At 41.4% G+C, this 13,894-nt stretch overlaps 1 protein-coding gene across 1 annotated transcript; it reads right to left on the reverse strand.

Annotated features, from left to right (window-relative positions):
- Window positions 1-246: 246 nt before the first annotated feature.
- Window positions 247-12,653, reverse strand: LOC110488191 (transmembrane protein 222). Its single transcript, XM_021560295.2, has 6 exons — window positions 12,446-12,653; window positions 10,743-10,827; window positions 4,551-4,582; window positions 2,888-2,984; window positions 2,581-2,711; window positions 247-1,388 (listed from the first exon to the last, which is right to left on the reverse strand). The coding sequence occupies exons 1-6, from the start codon at window positions 12,562-12,564 to the stop codon at window positions 1,301-1,303; spliced, it is 552 nt and encodes a 183-aa protein (XP_021415970.1). The 5' UTR covers window positions 12,565-12,653; the 3' UTR covers window positions 247-1,300.
- Between the last annotated feature and the right edge of the window lie 1,241 nt (window positions 12,654-13,894).

Here is a 13,894-nt window from a genome sequence, read left to right on the forward strand (position 1 = left end):
ACCGGGAAGCTCTACATTTGGCACGCTCACATTCTAGAACACAAATGAACTCTGCAGCATTCCAGAACATCATGCATTTCATTCCCATCGGCAGTTCAAAGTTATGAGTCCAGGGTTCCACAGAGGTTACCATGGCAACTGTAGGAAGTATCCAAATAATCCAACACACTTAATGAGATTATCTGAAATCTAGAATCCCATTTCAAAAAGAGCCATCATTAAAACAGGTCTAAACATAATTGTCAATCGAGTTCTAAGAAAAATAGAAATATTTTAATAAAATGCAGATACAAGCAGTTAAATTAGACTCATAGACATTATACAACATATGAAGCATCACTTGTTTATAGCAGAGTTTTGAGAATTATTATCCTGGATACACTCCAATGTAGTAGATTCAATTAATTGTAACAACAAATCACTCTTGGTGAATCACAGGCTATTAAAAGTTGCAGAAATAGGAACTGTATTAATCCAAGTATAAAATGTCAACACAATAACACATCCCTTTAAAGGCATTAAAAGGGAAATGTCATGTTTTCTGTTCCAATCATCAAGATGGAGTATGGGAAGCACAGAGTCATCATCAGTCCCATGTCATTAGATGGATGGTGGGTGTTTGTTTCAGCATGGCAGAGAGAGAAAGAGATGGATACTGCTGTCGCTGTGGAAGACAAGACTACTACCCCTGAAAGAAAGAACTACCCCGGAAAGAAACAACAACCCCTGCCCCCTTCACCACTACTGTCGCTCCTCTAGTCTACAGAACCTGCAACATCATCCATTACCTAGAAATTATGAGGGTCTATACACCCCATAGTAGGACTTAATTGAAAATCAAAACATTTGAAAACTGCATTAAATTGCATGGGGTTGGGATGTGTGTGGAGGGGGATTAAAACATTTATAAGTAAGCTACCGTCCATCAAGAACAATTAACCTCAATGCCAAAATAAACAAAAAACTAAATTGCCATCCGCCACCATTGAAAGCTAGGTTGCCTGGTCCTAGAAACAAGCAGGCTTTGTGTTAAGTCGAGAGGAGGATGTTATTGCCCTTCTCTCATTGGTTTGTTTGTTGCTGGGATGTCACAGTTCCATGTCTTTTTTCCCTGCTCGGTCCTCACAAGCAGAGTAGGTGTAGAGTGACACCTCCCACCTCAACTTCCAACCTGCAGGGGGTCCCCCCTCCCAGTGTGTGCTCTCACCTCACTCAACCCCCATCTCCCTCATCCCCCTCCTGCAAGGAGTCCCTCCCCCTTCCCACCCTGTAAGCTGTGTCCTCCCACCTGGTTGGCTGGTCACCGCAGGTTAATGGTTAGAGCCACAGTCAGGATAATACCCAGCAACATGAGGAAGGGAAGCCAGGTCTTCAAGAACCCTGCACAGCTGGAAATAAGGAGAGAAAGACAGAGGGGAGGGCAAAGAGAGTGGGCAATACAGATGAGGAGCAGAGCAAGAGGGAGGGAGAGAGACATTGGCTTTCTGGAACAACAACAAGACGTAAATTATCATATCTGAGGTCTGAGGAGTGACCGAGTCAAAATCTGATTCTTCACATAATTTCCCCCGTTGTCGTGACAGCATATGTTTGAGATCACATGCACGTAATCAATTACGCCGAGGCTCTGGCAGTCGCCACGGCAACCACTAAACTCCAGCCAGGCCAGGAGCTTAGTGCATAGTAGCATGCATACCACTCAGATTGCATGAATACATTCTAGAACACAAATGAACAAATGAGCATTCTAGAACATCATGCATTTCATTCCCATCTGCAGTCCAGAGTTATGAGTCCAGGGTTCCACAGAGGTTACCATGGCAACTGCAGGAAGTATCCAAATAATCCAACACACTTGATGAGATTATCTGAAATCTATAATCCCGTTTCAAAAAGAGCCATCATTAAAACAGGTCTAAACATAATTGTCAATCGAGTTCTAAGAAAAATACATATTTTAATAAAGCTGCAGATAAAAGCAGTTAAATTACTCAGATATTATACAAGATATGAAGCATCACTTGTTTATAGCTGAGTATGGAGAATTATTATCCTGGATACACTCCAACATAGTAAATAGATTCAATTAATTGCAACAACAAATCCCTCTTGGAGAATCACAGGTTATTAAAAGTTGCAGAAATAGGAACTGTATCTAGGTAGTATGCTAGTGGGAAGACTAGTGGCCACTACCACTCTCACAGGAGGGGGCATGGGAACGAGCTGTCACATTCCTTCAACCACAACATACTACTCGTCCATCAGACTCGAGCCTAATATCTCCACAAAATCATCAGGAGGCCCTCTGTCCTTTTCTGTATTCAGAGGAAATTAAGTGACATCATAACCATCAGCTCATGGGACCCAGAGATTACACATCCCCAATATCTAGCCCTACCTCGCATGGCTTTGTGGAGCATAAGTAAGATACCGTTTTGGCTCTAAAAAAGTTAGGTCACACTGTGGTAAATCTGAACAATGCAAATGCAGGAGATTCTTTTGACTTGAACCATTTCTGCAGCAGTATGTCAGGTGTTTGCTGTAGAAGAGGGAGAGCAGACAAAGACAGAAAGTCAGTACCTGACGTGTTTTCCATGGACTAGGGAGAGCAGACAGAGGTTGATCATGTTCCACGAGGTCTTGTTCTCATAGCGCATCAGGTTCAGAGCCATGGCCACATGGGAGTGACAGTTGTCACAGCAGAGGTTGTGCTGGGGAGAGAGAAGTATAATCAACGTTAGTACGGTGCGGTACCCCTGGAACAGTTTAGGGGTTAAATACTTTGCTCAAAGGCACGAGATGGCATCTACGATACCTAGAACACCACCAGAATTTGGATTCAAACCGACAACCTTCCAGTTGCAACCTTACACCCACAATTCCTTACCATTCTGTTTTTGTACTCTTCTGAGGCATCATGCACTGCTGTGTCCCAGGCGTTGGAGCCACTAGCATACACCTTGGCTACGTCCAGCATCCAGTACCTTCAAATACATAGATCTTCTATCAGAAACTAAAGCTACTGGTCCTAGATCTGTTTGTGCTGTCTTGAGTTGGGTATACAGCACAAATAGATCTGGGTCCAAGTTAACTGCTCTGCACCAATTCTCTCAGAATTGTAATTAAACAATCAACAAGTGCTTTAATTCAAGATACGGTGGGGTCCGAAATGATTGACACCCTTGATAAAGATTAGCAATAATGACTGTATAAAATAACTAATTCAAATACTGAGCTACACTCAGTGTACAAAACATTAAGAACACCAGCTATTTCCATGACACAGAGTGACCAGATGAATCCAGGTAAAAGCTACGATCCCTTTGAGGTCTCTTGCTGAATCCACTTCAATCAGTGTCGATGAAGGGGAGGAGACAGGTTAAAGAAGGCTTTTTAAGCCTTGAGACATGGATAGTGTAACATTCAGAGGTTGAATGGGCAAGACAAAATATTGAAGTGCCTTTAAACAGGGTATGGTATTAGGTGCCAGAAATGCAACGCTGCTGAGTTTTTCCAGGCGCAACAGTTTACTGTGTGTATCAAGAAAAGTCCACCACCCAAATGAAATGCGGCAAACTCTACAAAATTGTGGGAAGCATTGGAGTCAACATGGGCCAGCATCCCTGTGGAACGCTTTTGACACCTTGTAGAGTCCATGTCCCAATGAATTGAGGCTGTTCTGAGGGCAAAAGGGGCTAGTGTAACTCATTATTAGGAAGGTGTTCCTATTGTTTTGGACGCTCTGTATATTGTATGCAACAACCACAAAAACAAATGGGAAATTATATTTTATATTAATACATTTGCTCTGAGAAATCAATTTTGTTTAACAAGTAACAAAAACACAAAAAAGGAGGGGTCTAAATTATTGACACCCCTAAAGATTCATGTAAATAAAGAAGTCGAAGGTTTAGTATTCGGTCCCATATTCCTTGCATGCAATGACTACATCAAGCGTGGGACTACAAACTTGTTGGATGCATTTGCAGTTTGTTTTGGTTGTGCCAAATAGAAATGAATGGTAAATAATGTGTCATTTTGGAGTCACTTTTATTGTAAAATAAGAATATCGCTAAACACTTCTACATTAAATATGGATGCTACCATGATTACGGATAATCCTGAAAGAATCATGAGCAATGATTAGTGAGAAAGTTTGAGGTTCAAACATCAAACCCCCAAGACATGCTAACCTCTCACCATTACAATAACAGGGAAGGTTAGCATGTCTTAGTGATATGATCTTTCACCATCTGTAACTTTCTCACTGATCATAATTCACATTTCATTCAGGATTATTCTAATTGCATTAGTATAAAATAGAATATCACTTTTTTTTGTTGCATACTATACAGCCCAGAATTAGATGTATTTTATACAGTCATTATTGCTCATCTTTATCAAGGGTGTCAATCATTTGGGACCCCACTGTATGTTGAGAAAAGATGCTGAGGTTTTCATATCCCTCTACTGATTTGACCATGAAGAGGACAAACATTTCAGTCATCAAGATAAGAATAACACCTCCCACGAACATTCCATTCACTTACTTTGTTGGTCTCCCAAAGGCCATGTTGTCTTCCTGCAATAAAACAAAAAGAAAACAATATGCAATATAAATGGTAATGTGTTCATTATATCAAACCTATTGAATGATGCAAAAACAAAATGTTAAATCATCCTAAAGTGCAGTTTTTTGGGTATATGAATTTTCATTAAAATCAGCAGATAAACAACAAACCATATAAGGTGTTGAAGTGATACAGGAAGCAGATAAAGACCACCCAGGAGGTAATAGCATTGGTGCGTGTGTGTGCGCGCGCGCGCTACAGTATACACCACTTGTTGTCCCCTGGGGTAGTTTCACTTACTGTCCTAATTTATTTATTTAACCATGAAACACCCTTGAGTGTTAAAAACAGAATCTCTGTATTTATAAACCTATTTTATTACGACTCTACCAACCAGGCTGGCTGGGTGTGGAATACAAAACATGGACAGGGGGCAGAGGTGCATCAGATCATGGAATTCCCAATGAGGCCATTAAAACTAGTGAACAGATACAAAGCTTATAACTGGGATCTTCCAAACGCCACAAAGACAAAGTCAACGTCTAACTATAACAGGGATAGGCAAATTTGACGGGGTTGGGGGCCACACAAAATCCAAACTCATCAGTGGAGGGTAGAATGGAGTGAAAGGACTCAAACATGATTTTCATGTGTTTGATACCATTCACTCCATTCCAGCCATCCTCCCGTCAGCAGCCTCCACTGGAACACATTATGAGGGACCGCAGTGGCTCGAGGGTCTGCATACCAACATCCATACCCACACATGCAGTCAGAGCCGGCCCTAGCCTTTTGGGGGACATAAGTGAATCAATGGGGCCACCCGGTCGGTAATTCGAGCCTGATTACTACAAGTTTAGATAGCTGGCTAGAAGAAAAAAGGTTTATCTGACATGAGCGAATTGAGTGACTGTCAGTGGCTAACATAGTAAGAGAAAAATTATAGTATTCCACTATTCTAACAGTAAGTTGAGACCCCGATTGAGTTCCCCCTGAAAAAAATGGAAATTGATCAGCGGACCTACCAAGGGGGGCCGCGACCCCAGTTGCCCATCCCTGAGCTAGAACAAACATTATACTCATGGTGGAGAAAGTGGTGGAGGAGGGGTGGTCTAGTTCTTCACCCTGTACACACCAGGGTAATCCTATTGGTATAGAAACTTTTTTTCAATTTAGCAATCACAAATAATGGATTATCTTTTTGGGGCCAACAAGTGTGCATGTAGGGGAGCGTCAGGGAGTTAACGGACCAAATTGAACTCTATTGATCCCTGAGGGGACTTATGTCCCTGACAAGTTCTACCAGGAAGGACAATGTAATAGTGAGCAAACACACATCTTCTCTTAAAACCTAGTCCCCAGTCGAGTCCCTTTACTCAGTACTTTGTTGAAGCACCTTTGGCAGCGATCACAGCCTCAAGTCTTCTTGGGTATGACGCTACAAGCGTGGCACACCAGCATTTGGCACCAAAGTGCCAAGTCTAGGACAAAAAGGCATCTCAACAGTTTTTACCCCCAAGCCATAAGACTCCTGAACAGGTAACCAAATGGCTACCTGGACTATTTGCATCGTGCCCCCCCTCCCACTAAACACAAACCAGACGGGATGGCGTATCGCTGCAGACTGCTGTGGTAGCCTTGCTGGTTAAGTGTGCCTTGAAATCTAAATAAATCACAGACAGTGTCACCAACAAAGCACCCCCCACACCATAACACCCACTCTTCCATAATTTACAGTGGGAAAAACAAATGCGGAGATCATCCGTTCACCCACATCACGTCTCACAAAGACACAGCGGTTGGAACCAAAAATCTCCAATTTGAACTCCAGACCAAAGGACATAGTTCCACCAGTCTAATGTTCGTTGCTCGTGTTTCTTGGCCCAAGGTAGTCTCTTCTTCTTATTGGTGTCTTTTAGGAGTGGTTTATTTGCAGCAATTCGACCATGAAGGTCTGATTTATTCCATGTGTAACTCTGTGTTGTTTGTGTCGCACTGCTTTGCTTTACCTTGGCCAGGTCGTAGTTGTAAAATCAGTGCTTGTTCTCTAGCCTAGCTGGTAAAGTAAAGGTGGAAATTATTATTATTATTATATTTTTTTTTAAATCAGTCTCCTTTGAACAGTTGATGTTGAGATTTGTCTGTTACTTGAACTCTGTGAAGCATTTATTTGTGCTGCAATTTTTGAGGCTGGTAGGTATAATGAATTTTTCCTCTGCAGCAGAGGTAACTCTGGGTCTTCCATTCCTGTGGTGGTCCTCATGAGAGCCAGTTTCATCATAGCGCTTTATGGTTTTTCCGACTGCACTTGAAGAAACTTTCAAAGTCCTTAATTTTCCATATTGTTTGACCTTCATGTCTAAAAGTAATGATGGACTGTCATTTCTCTTTGCTTATTTGAGCTGTTCTTGCCATAATATGGACTTGGTATTTTACCAAATAGGGCTATCTTCTGTATACCACCCCTAACTCGTTACAACACAACTGATTGGCTCAAACGCATTAAGAAGGAAAGGAATTCCACAAATTAGCTTTTAACTTCTTCGAGCTAGGGGGCAGTATACTGAATTTCTGCCTGACTGACGTGCCTGAAGTCAACTGCCTGTTACTCAGGCCCAGAGGCTAGGATATTAATATAATTGATAGAAAACACCTTGAAGTTTCTAGAACTGTTAAAATAATGTCGGAGTATAACAGAACTAATATGGCAGGCGAAAACCTGAGGAAAATCCATCCGTAATTTTTTTTTTTTGGGGGGGGGGGGGGGGGGGGGGCGGTCACAGGCCATTCCAATGGAAGTCTATGGGTCTATATATCAAAATTCCTACCAGATTGCAGTTCCTATGGCTTCCACTAGATGTCAGTCTTTATACAGGGTTTCAGGCTTGTTTTTTGAAAAACAAACAAGTAGTTGTAGTTTGTCCAAGGTGTTGTCATCAGGAAAGCTAGGCTTTTGGCGCGCGTGAATGAGGGCGTGCTCTTCGTTATTTTCCTTTCCTATTGAACACCGTTCTTTCCACCTGAAATATGATCATTTATTTACATATTAAGGTACCTAAGGATTGAATAGAAACATTGTTTCACTTGTTTGGACGAAGTTTACAGGTAGCTTTTTGGATTAATTTGTATGCATGTTGAAGGAGTGGATTACTGAAATCAATCGCGCCAACTAAACTTGCTTTTTTGGATATAAAGGACTTTATCGAACAAAACAACACATTAATTGTGTAGCTGGGACCTTTGGGACTGCAAACAGAGGAAGATCTTCAAAGGTAAATTATTTATTTTATCGCTATTTGCGATTTTTGTGAAGCCGGTGCTGGTTGAAAAAGTAGTTTGATGTGGGGCGCTGTCCTCAGATAATCGCATGGTATGCTTTCGCCATAAAGCCTTTTTGAAATCTGACAACACAGTTGGATTAACAAGAAGTTAAGCTTTTAAATGATGTAAGACACTTGTATATCCATGAATGTTTAATATTATGATTTTGTCATTTGAATTTGGTGCTCTCCAATTTCACAGGAAGTTGTCTTTATTATCCAGCTAGCGGGCCACCTAGCCCATAGAGGTTTTAACAAGGCACACCTGTTAATTGAAATGCATTCCAGGTGACTACCTCATGAAGTAGGTTGAGAGAATGCCAATGTATTTGAAAAATCTTTCCAGCTCTCTCCCTTTTGATAACCACTCAGCGTGAAAGGGAAACATGTAAGAAAATTTGAGGTTCCGGTACTCGGCTCCAGTGAGCTCCTGCCCAGGTCAAGCACTGCTTCTTATCACTTGCGCAAATATCCTACAGCTGTGTCTGTCCCGAGCTCACTGACACAGGAAACTGAGGCCCAGAATATTTTATACAATGTTGCAAGTTTGCTAATGCAAGCTTCAGACTGACCCAAGTTAATAAAAGGTTTCAAGTTAATTGCAGACAGGCCATGTGTAGCCAATGTGATTTATAGGATATTTATTTTTAGCCTGATATTTTCTACCTGCAGGATACAACGTTGTAATTTGTTGGCTTTATGTATGCTATTTTTCAAATAGTTGGCAATAGCAATATAAGTTACTTTTTAGTTTAAGATTTGGATAGAATTTTGATTAAGCACATGACAATGACTGAGATATTATAAATTAAATTAAACAGTTTCACAAATATGCATATGAAAACCATAACTGGCAAGCAGATCGATAGAAATGGTAAGATAAATTGGCATTCCACATGAGAAATGTTGCCGACTCCTTGTGTAACCCATTACCGGCTGCAAGGAGGCATGATGACTGCAATGTGGCCAGGGAAATAAATTGCAATGTCTGTACTGTGAGATGCCTAAGACAGAACTACAGGGAGACAGGACGGACAGCTGATCGTCCTCGCAGTAGCAGACCACACGTAACACCTGCACAGGATCGGTACATCTGAACATCACCTGCGGGACAGATACAGGATGGCAACAACTGCCCAAGTTACACCAGGAAAGCACAATCCCTCCATCAGTTCTCTGACTGTTCGCAATAGGCTGAGAGAAGCTGGACTGAGGGCTTTTAGGCCTGTTGTAAGGCAGGTCCTTACCAGACATCACCGGCAACAACGCTGCCTATGGGCACAAACCCACCGTCGCTGGACCAGACAAGACTGGCAAAAAGTGGTCACTGACGAAACGTGGTTTTGTCTCACCAGGGGTGAATGTTGGATTTGCGTTTATCGTCTAAGGAATGAGCGTTACACCGAGGCCTGTATTCTGGAGCGGGATCGATTTGGAGGTGGAGGGTCCGTCATGGTCTGGGGCGGTGTGTCACAGCATCATCGGACTGAGCTTGTTGTCATTGCAGGCAATCTTAACGCTGTGTGTTACAGTGAAGACATCCTCCTCCCTCATCATTGCAGCATGCCTCATGTGGTACCCTTCCTGCAGGCTCATCCTGACATGACCCTCCAGCATGACAAGGCCACCAGCCATACTGCTCGTTCTGTGCATGATTTCCTGCAAGACAAGGATGTCAGTGTTCTGCCATGGCCAGCGAAGAGCCCAGATCTCAAACCCATTGAGCACGTCTGGGAGCTGTTGGATCAGAGGATGAGGGCTAGGGCCATTCCCCCCCCAGGAATGTCCTGGAAATTGCAGGTGCCTTGCTGTGAGATGTTACCCCACTCTTCCACCAAGAACTGGCAAATCTTGTGCAGTCCATGAGGAGGAGATGCACTGCAGTACTTAATGCAGATGGTGGCCACACCAGACACTGACTGTTACTTTTGATTTTGACCCCCCCCCCCCTTTGTTCAGGGACACATTATTAAATTTATGTTAGTCACATGTTTGTGGAACTTGTTTAGTTTATGTCTCAGTTGTTGAATCTTGTTATGTTCACACAAATATTTATGAACTGCTGAGTTTAGTTGATTTTATTAAAAACACATATGGTGTGTCTATATAATGGAAAAATACATGTTTTAAAAAATCTAACGTTTGGTCGAAAGAACAGACGACTTTCGGTTGATCAAGATTTTTTTTGTCAGGGACAGCCCTAAACAGGAAGCACCTGAGCTCAATTTCAAGTCGCATAGCAAAAGGTCTGAATACTCACGTAAATAAGGTATCTGTTTTGATTTTTAATACATTTGCAAACATTTCTAAAAACCTGTTTTGCTTTATCTTCATGGGGTATTGTGTGTAGATTGATAAGGAAAAACATTTATTTAATCAATTTTAGAATAAGGCTGTAACGTAACAAAATGCAGAAAAAGTCAAGGGGTCTGAATATTTTCCAAATGCATTGTGTATAAATCTATAGTTTACTCCCTCTAGAGGCAGCCGAGAGATATTTCAATGTGGTTTGAAGCCAGCTCCAATGTATACTTGCCGCCGGTCCCAAATCTGTTTGCCAACTCTTATGACGTCTGGGAAAACAAGTATTAAAGACGAAACTCAACATTCTGGAACAGTGACGGCGGTTTCCCCCTGACCAAGATTCATCTTCAGGAGTAGGCTTCATCTGGTTCTGGGAAATGGGCCCTAAATCTATGCCAGTGTGTGTAGTGTGTCTAGGCCTGTTAGGATTTCAACCAAATTATGTGTCAATTTCCTTCAGCCGCTTGAGAGGAAGAACAGAAAGAAAATAAGAGAGGAGGAAAGAAAGAACCAAAGAAGAGAGGAGAGGAAGAACAGAAGTACTCACAGAGACAAAGTAGGGCCCAGCAAAGTCACGGATGATACCAGAAGAGGTGCAGATTCCCATGTGTCCAATGAATGGTAGCAGCCATCTAAAAAACAAAGAATATGATTTGAACAGACATTAAAATATAAAATAATAGCCTGCCTTACACTGTCACAATAAAAATAAAATAAATAATTGTAAAGTTCTTCGGGATTTACACAATGTATTCACTGTGGATGACTTTCAATACAAACGTTCTCTCCAGTTCCAAGGTGGAATAAAGCCTTGCTGATCAAATTAACAAATAGGGCAGTGTATTGTCCACAAACCCTCACGCCTTGATCAGACCAACAGCAGCATTGCATTTTTGTACACCAGAAGTACATTCATTTCCAAAGAAATGCTGCGTTTGCCTTGCAGTATTGCGTTGCAGAGGCAGTGCATTCTGTGTGGTGCATACGTTGGATTTACCCAACATATGCATCAAAGTGTGTGAGTGGACTTGACAGAAATAGTAGCAAAAGGTGAATGTTGAACTTTTGTTGCACACATATCCACAAAAATGGTTTTATTACATTCAAAAAAGTTTGACTGCAGAATTGATTATGCAGCATTGAAGCAATGACGCTGTCGGTCTGATCGAGGCATAACTGCATCGAGTTACAGCGAAGTCCCAAAAGGCACCCTATTTCTTTATAGTGCAGTACATAGGGACACAGAACATAATTTCTTCTATAGAAGTGCTCATAAATCTGGCAGCCGCTTAGAGCATATTCATATGATTGGTTTATACCAATGATACCCTTATATTATGCATTCAAGAGATGTCATTTTGCAACAGTGAAATGGTGCAGGAGAGAGGGGCACAGCAGAGGAGGCATCCTAGATAATGCCTGATCCAATATTAATCTCACAGGATTCCTGGAGAGAGTGCAGTGCAGTCATGCCGACCTAAATACTAAGCAGTGAGATATTATGTGGGGCAGGGGGGTTGTTGGCCAAAAAGCAGGTCGTGAGGACTGTATGGTACCCTATTCTCTTTAGTGTATTAACTTTGACCAGTCAAAATTAGTGCACTATAAAGGGAATAGGGTTCCATTAAGTACACATTCAGTTTCAGTCTCCTGGTAGACTAAAGAACTGGTGATTTCATAAAACATATGTGTTTTGAAACAGCCAAACCCTAGCAATTAGCCGATTTTGTTTTAGTAGGCTGATAACTTATAATGTGCAAAATGCCAATGATATAGCAGCCTACAACCTGTGTGTGAAGATGACGTAACTTTGAACTACTATAGCAGCTCGTGGCTTTGATAAAATGTAGCGAGTTACCTCGCTGAAACGGATAGATTGTATTAAACCACTTTGATACAAAACCAATTTGTTGGATTAATCATATTGTAGCCAAGTAGCTAACGTTAATATAACATATTTAGCCTGTGTGCCTTTCTATGTCAGCAAAGGCTAACTAGCCACGGGGCTATGCTGTCAACTGTCCCTGGGTCCGTTGAAAAAGGAAAGTCAGCGTTTTAAATTATATCTATTTTTTTATCTGAACCTGTCGGCATTTCTAACCGACTGGGTTTGAGAACAGTTAATAAACTGACTGATAGCAAATGGCTACCAGCTCGCTAACGTTAGCTACCGAGCTGTCACCAACAACTCGCCCCATTATGATCATGCGCAAAACAAAGTAAACATGCATGTTTAATCCGGGAACTCACGATAGCACGGGGATAGGTGTCCACACAATACAGTAGGGATAACGGCTCGTATCGGGGTCTATTCTCTCAAAGGCTATGTGGTAATTCTTCATGGTGTCGATTTCGACAACACCCGCCATCACCAACTGTGAAAAATGAACTTCATCACAGATTCTCCATTATATTGACCAGATACTCTAGTGGCCGCGTTACAAATGAAAATAATTGTATTTACAAATGGAAGACAGTCGGAATGAGGCATGATCAGGTGGGACCATTCTAGCCAATGAGAGAGCAGAAACGAGAGTGAACAACAGGCACTAGTTACAATACCACAGCACAACATGAACACGTAAAAAATCCTGAAAATGCATATTTAGGGTTTTAATTTAAAGGTAGGCATAAAACTAGCAGTGTGGTTAGGGTTACTTTTAAAATCCCATTTTAAGAAGAGAAATTGTAGAAAGACGGGGTTTATGACTTGACCGATGTGCTTGAACTAGTGATGCGTAGGCACACCTCCGATATAAAGTGTTTTTTCTCAAAGTTGCTATGATGTTACGTGTCCTACCTATATCAGTACACTCATAGAAACCTAATCATTACGGAACTTCTATTCGATCAAATAAGCCACACATAGCAAATAAATAACTATATTTGTTTGCTAACAAAATTCGACACACATTGACGTCCATACAAAAATGAATCGCTCGGTGAGCGAAAAAAAAACGAAAACCCGCCACCTGCTGGAGAAGACAGATTTTAGGCCCAGTTATCCCTCTCGCTTCGCCTCTTAGTCTCTGACTTCATTCGCCCCACTTCCTGGCAAGTGACAACCACCAGCGTCTCCCTTTTGACAGCAGGCGCGAACTTCCAGGGTGTCCGCACTCTACAAGCAGCAGTATCAGTGATCAGAATTAGCTACAGTCTTCACCTAAATCGTTGAGCTTCTGCAAGATATATAAAATAAACAAAATATAATTATTTCCAGGCTATGTGAACAATATGTGAAGACAGATTAAAACCACATTGTAGAAAAATCCTACCACCTGTCCTGTTTCAAATGTCATATTATCTCTATGAACATTCAACAATGTAAAACTCTCAATCGCAAACAATATAATTACAGACATACAGAAAAAGTGGAGTCACTTCACTTATAAGAAGCCAATAGGCCTATATAGAGGGGAAAGGGAACAACATAAGCACTTCACAATCAGACAGCCAGGACTGTGAATGCTGAGTTCTCAGTCTCTAAACCCATATTTCTATTTGTAATTATATTGAACAAAAATAAAATTTTACTGAGATTTTACTGAGTTACAGTTCATATAAGGAAATCAATCAATAAATTCATTAGGCCCTAATCTATGGATTTCACATGACTGGGGATACTAATATGCATCTGTTGGTCACAGATACCTTAAAAAAAGGTAGGGTGTGGATCAGAAAACCAGTCAGTATCTAGGT

This window comes from Oncorhynchus mykiss, chromosome 32, assembly GCF_013265735.2.
Source record: "Oncorhynchus mykiss isolate Arlee chromosome 32, USDA_OmykA_1.1, whole genome shotgun sequence".
Taxonomy (NCBI): Eukaryota; Metazoa; Chordata; class Actinopteri; order Salmoniformes; family Salmonidae; genus Oncorhynchus; species Oncorhynchus mykiss.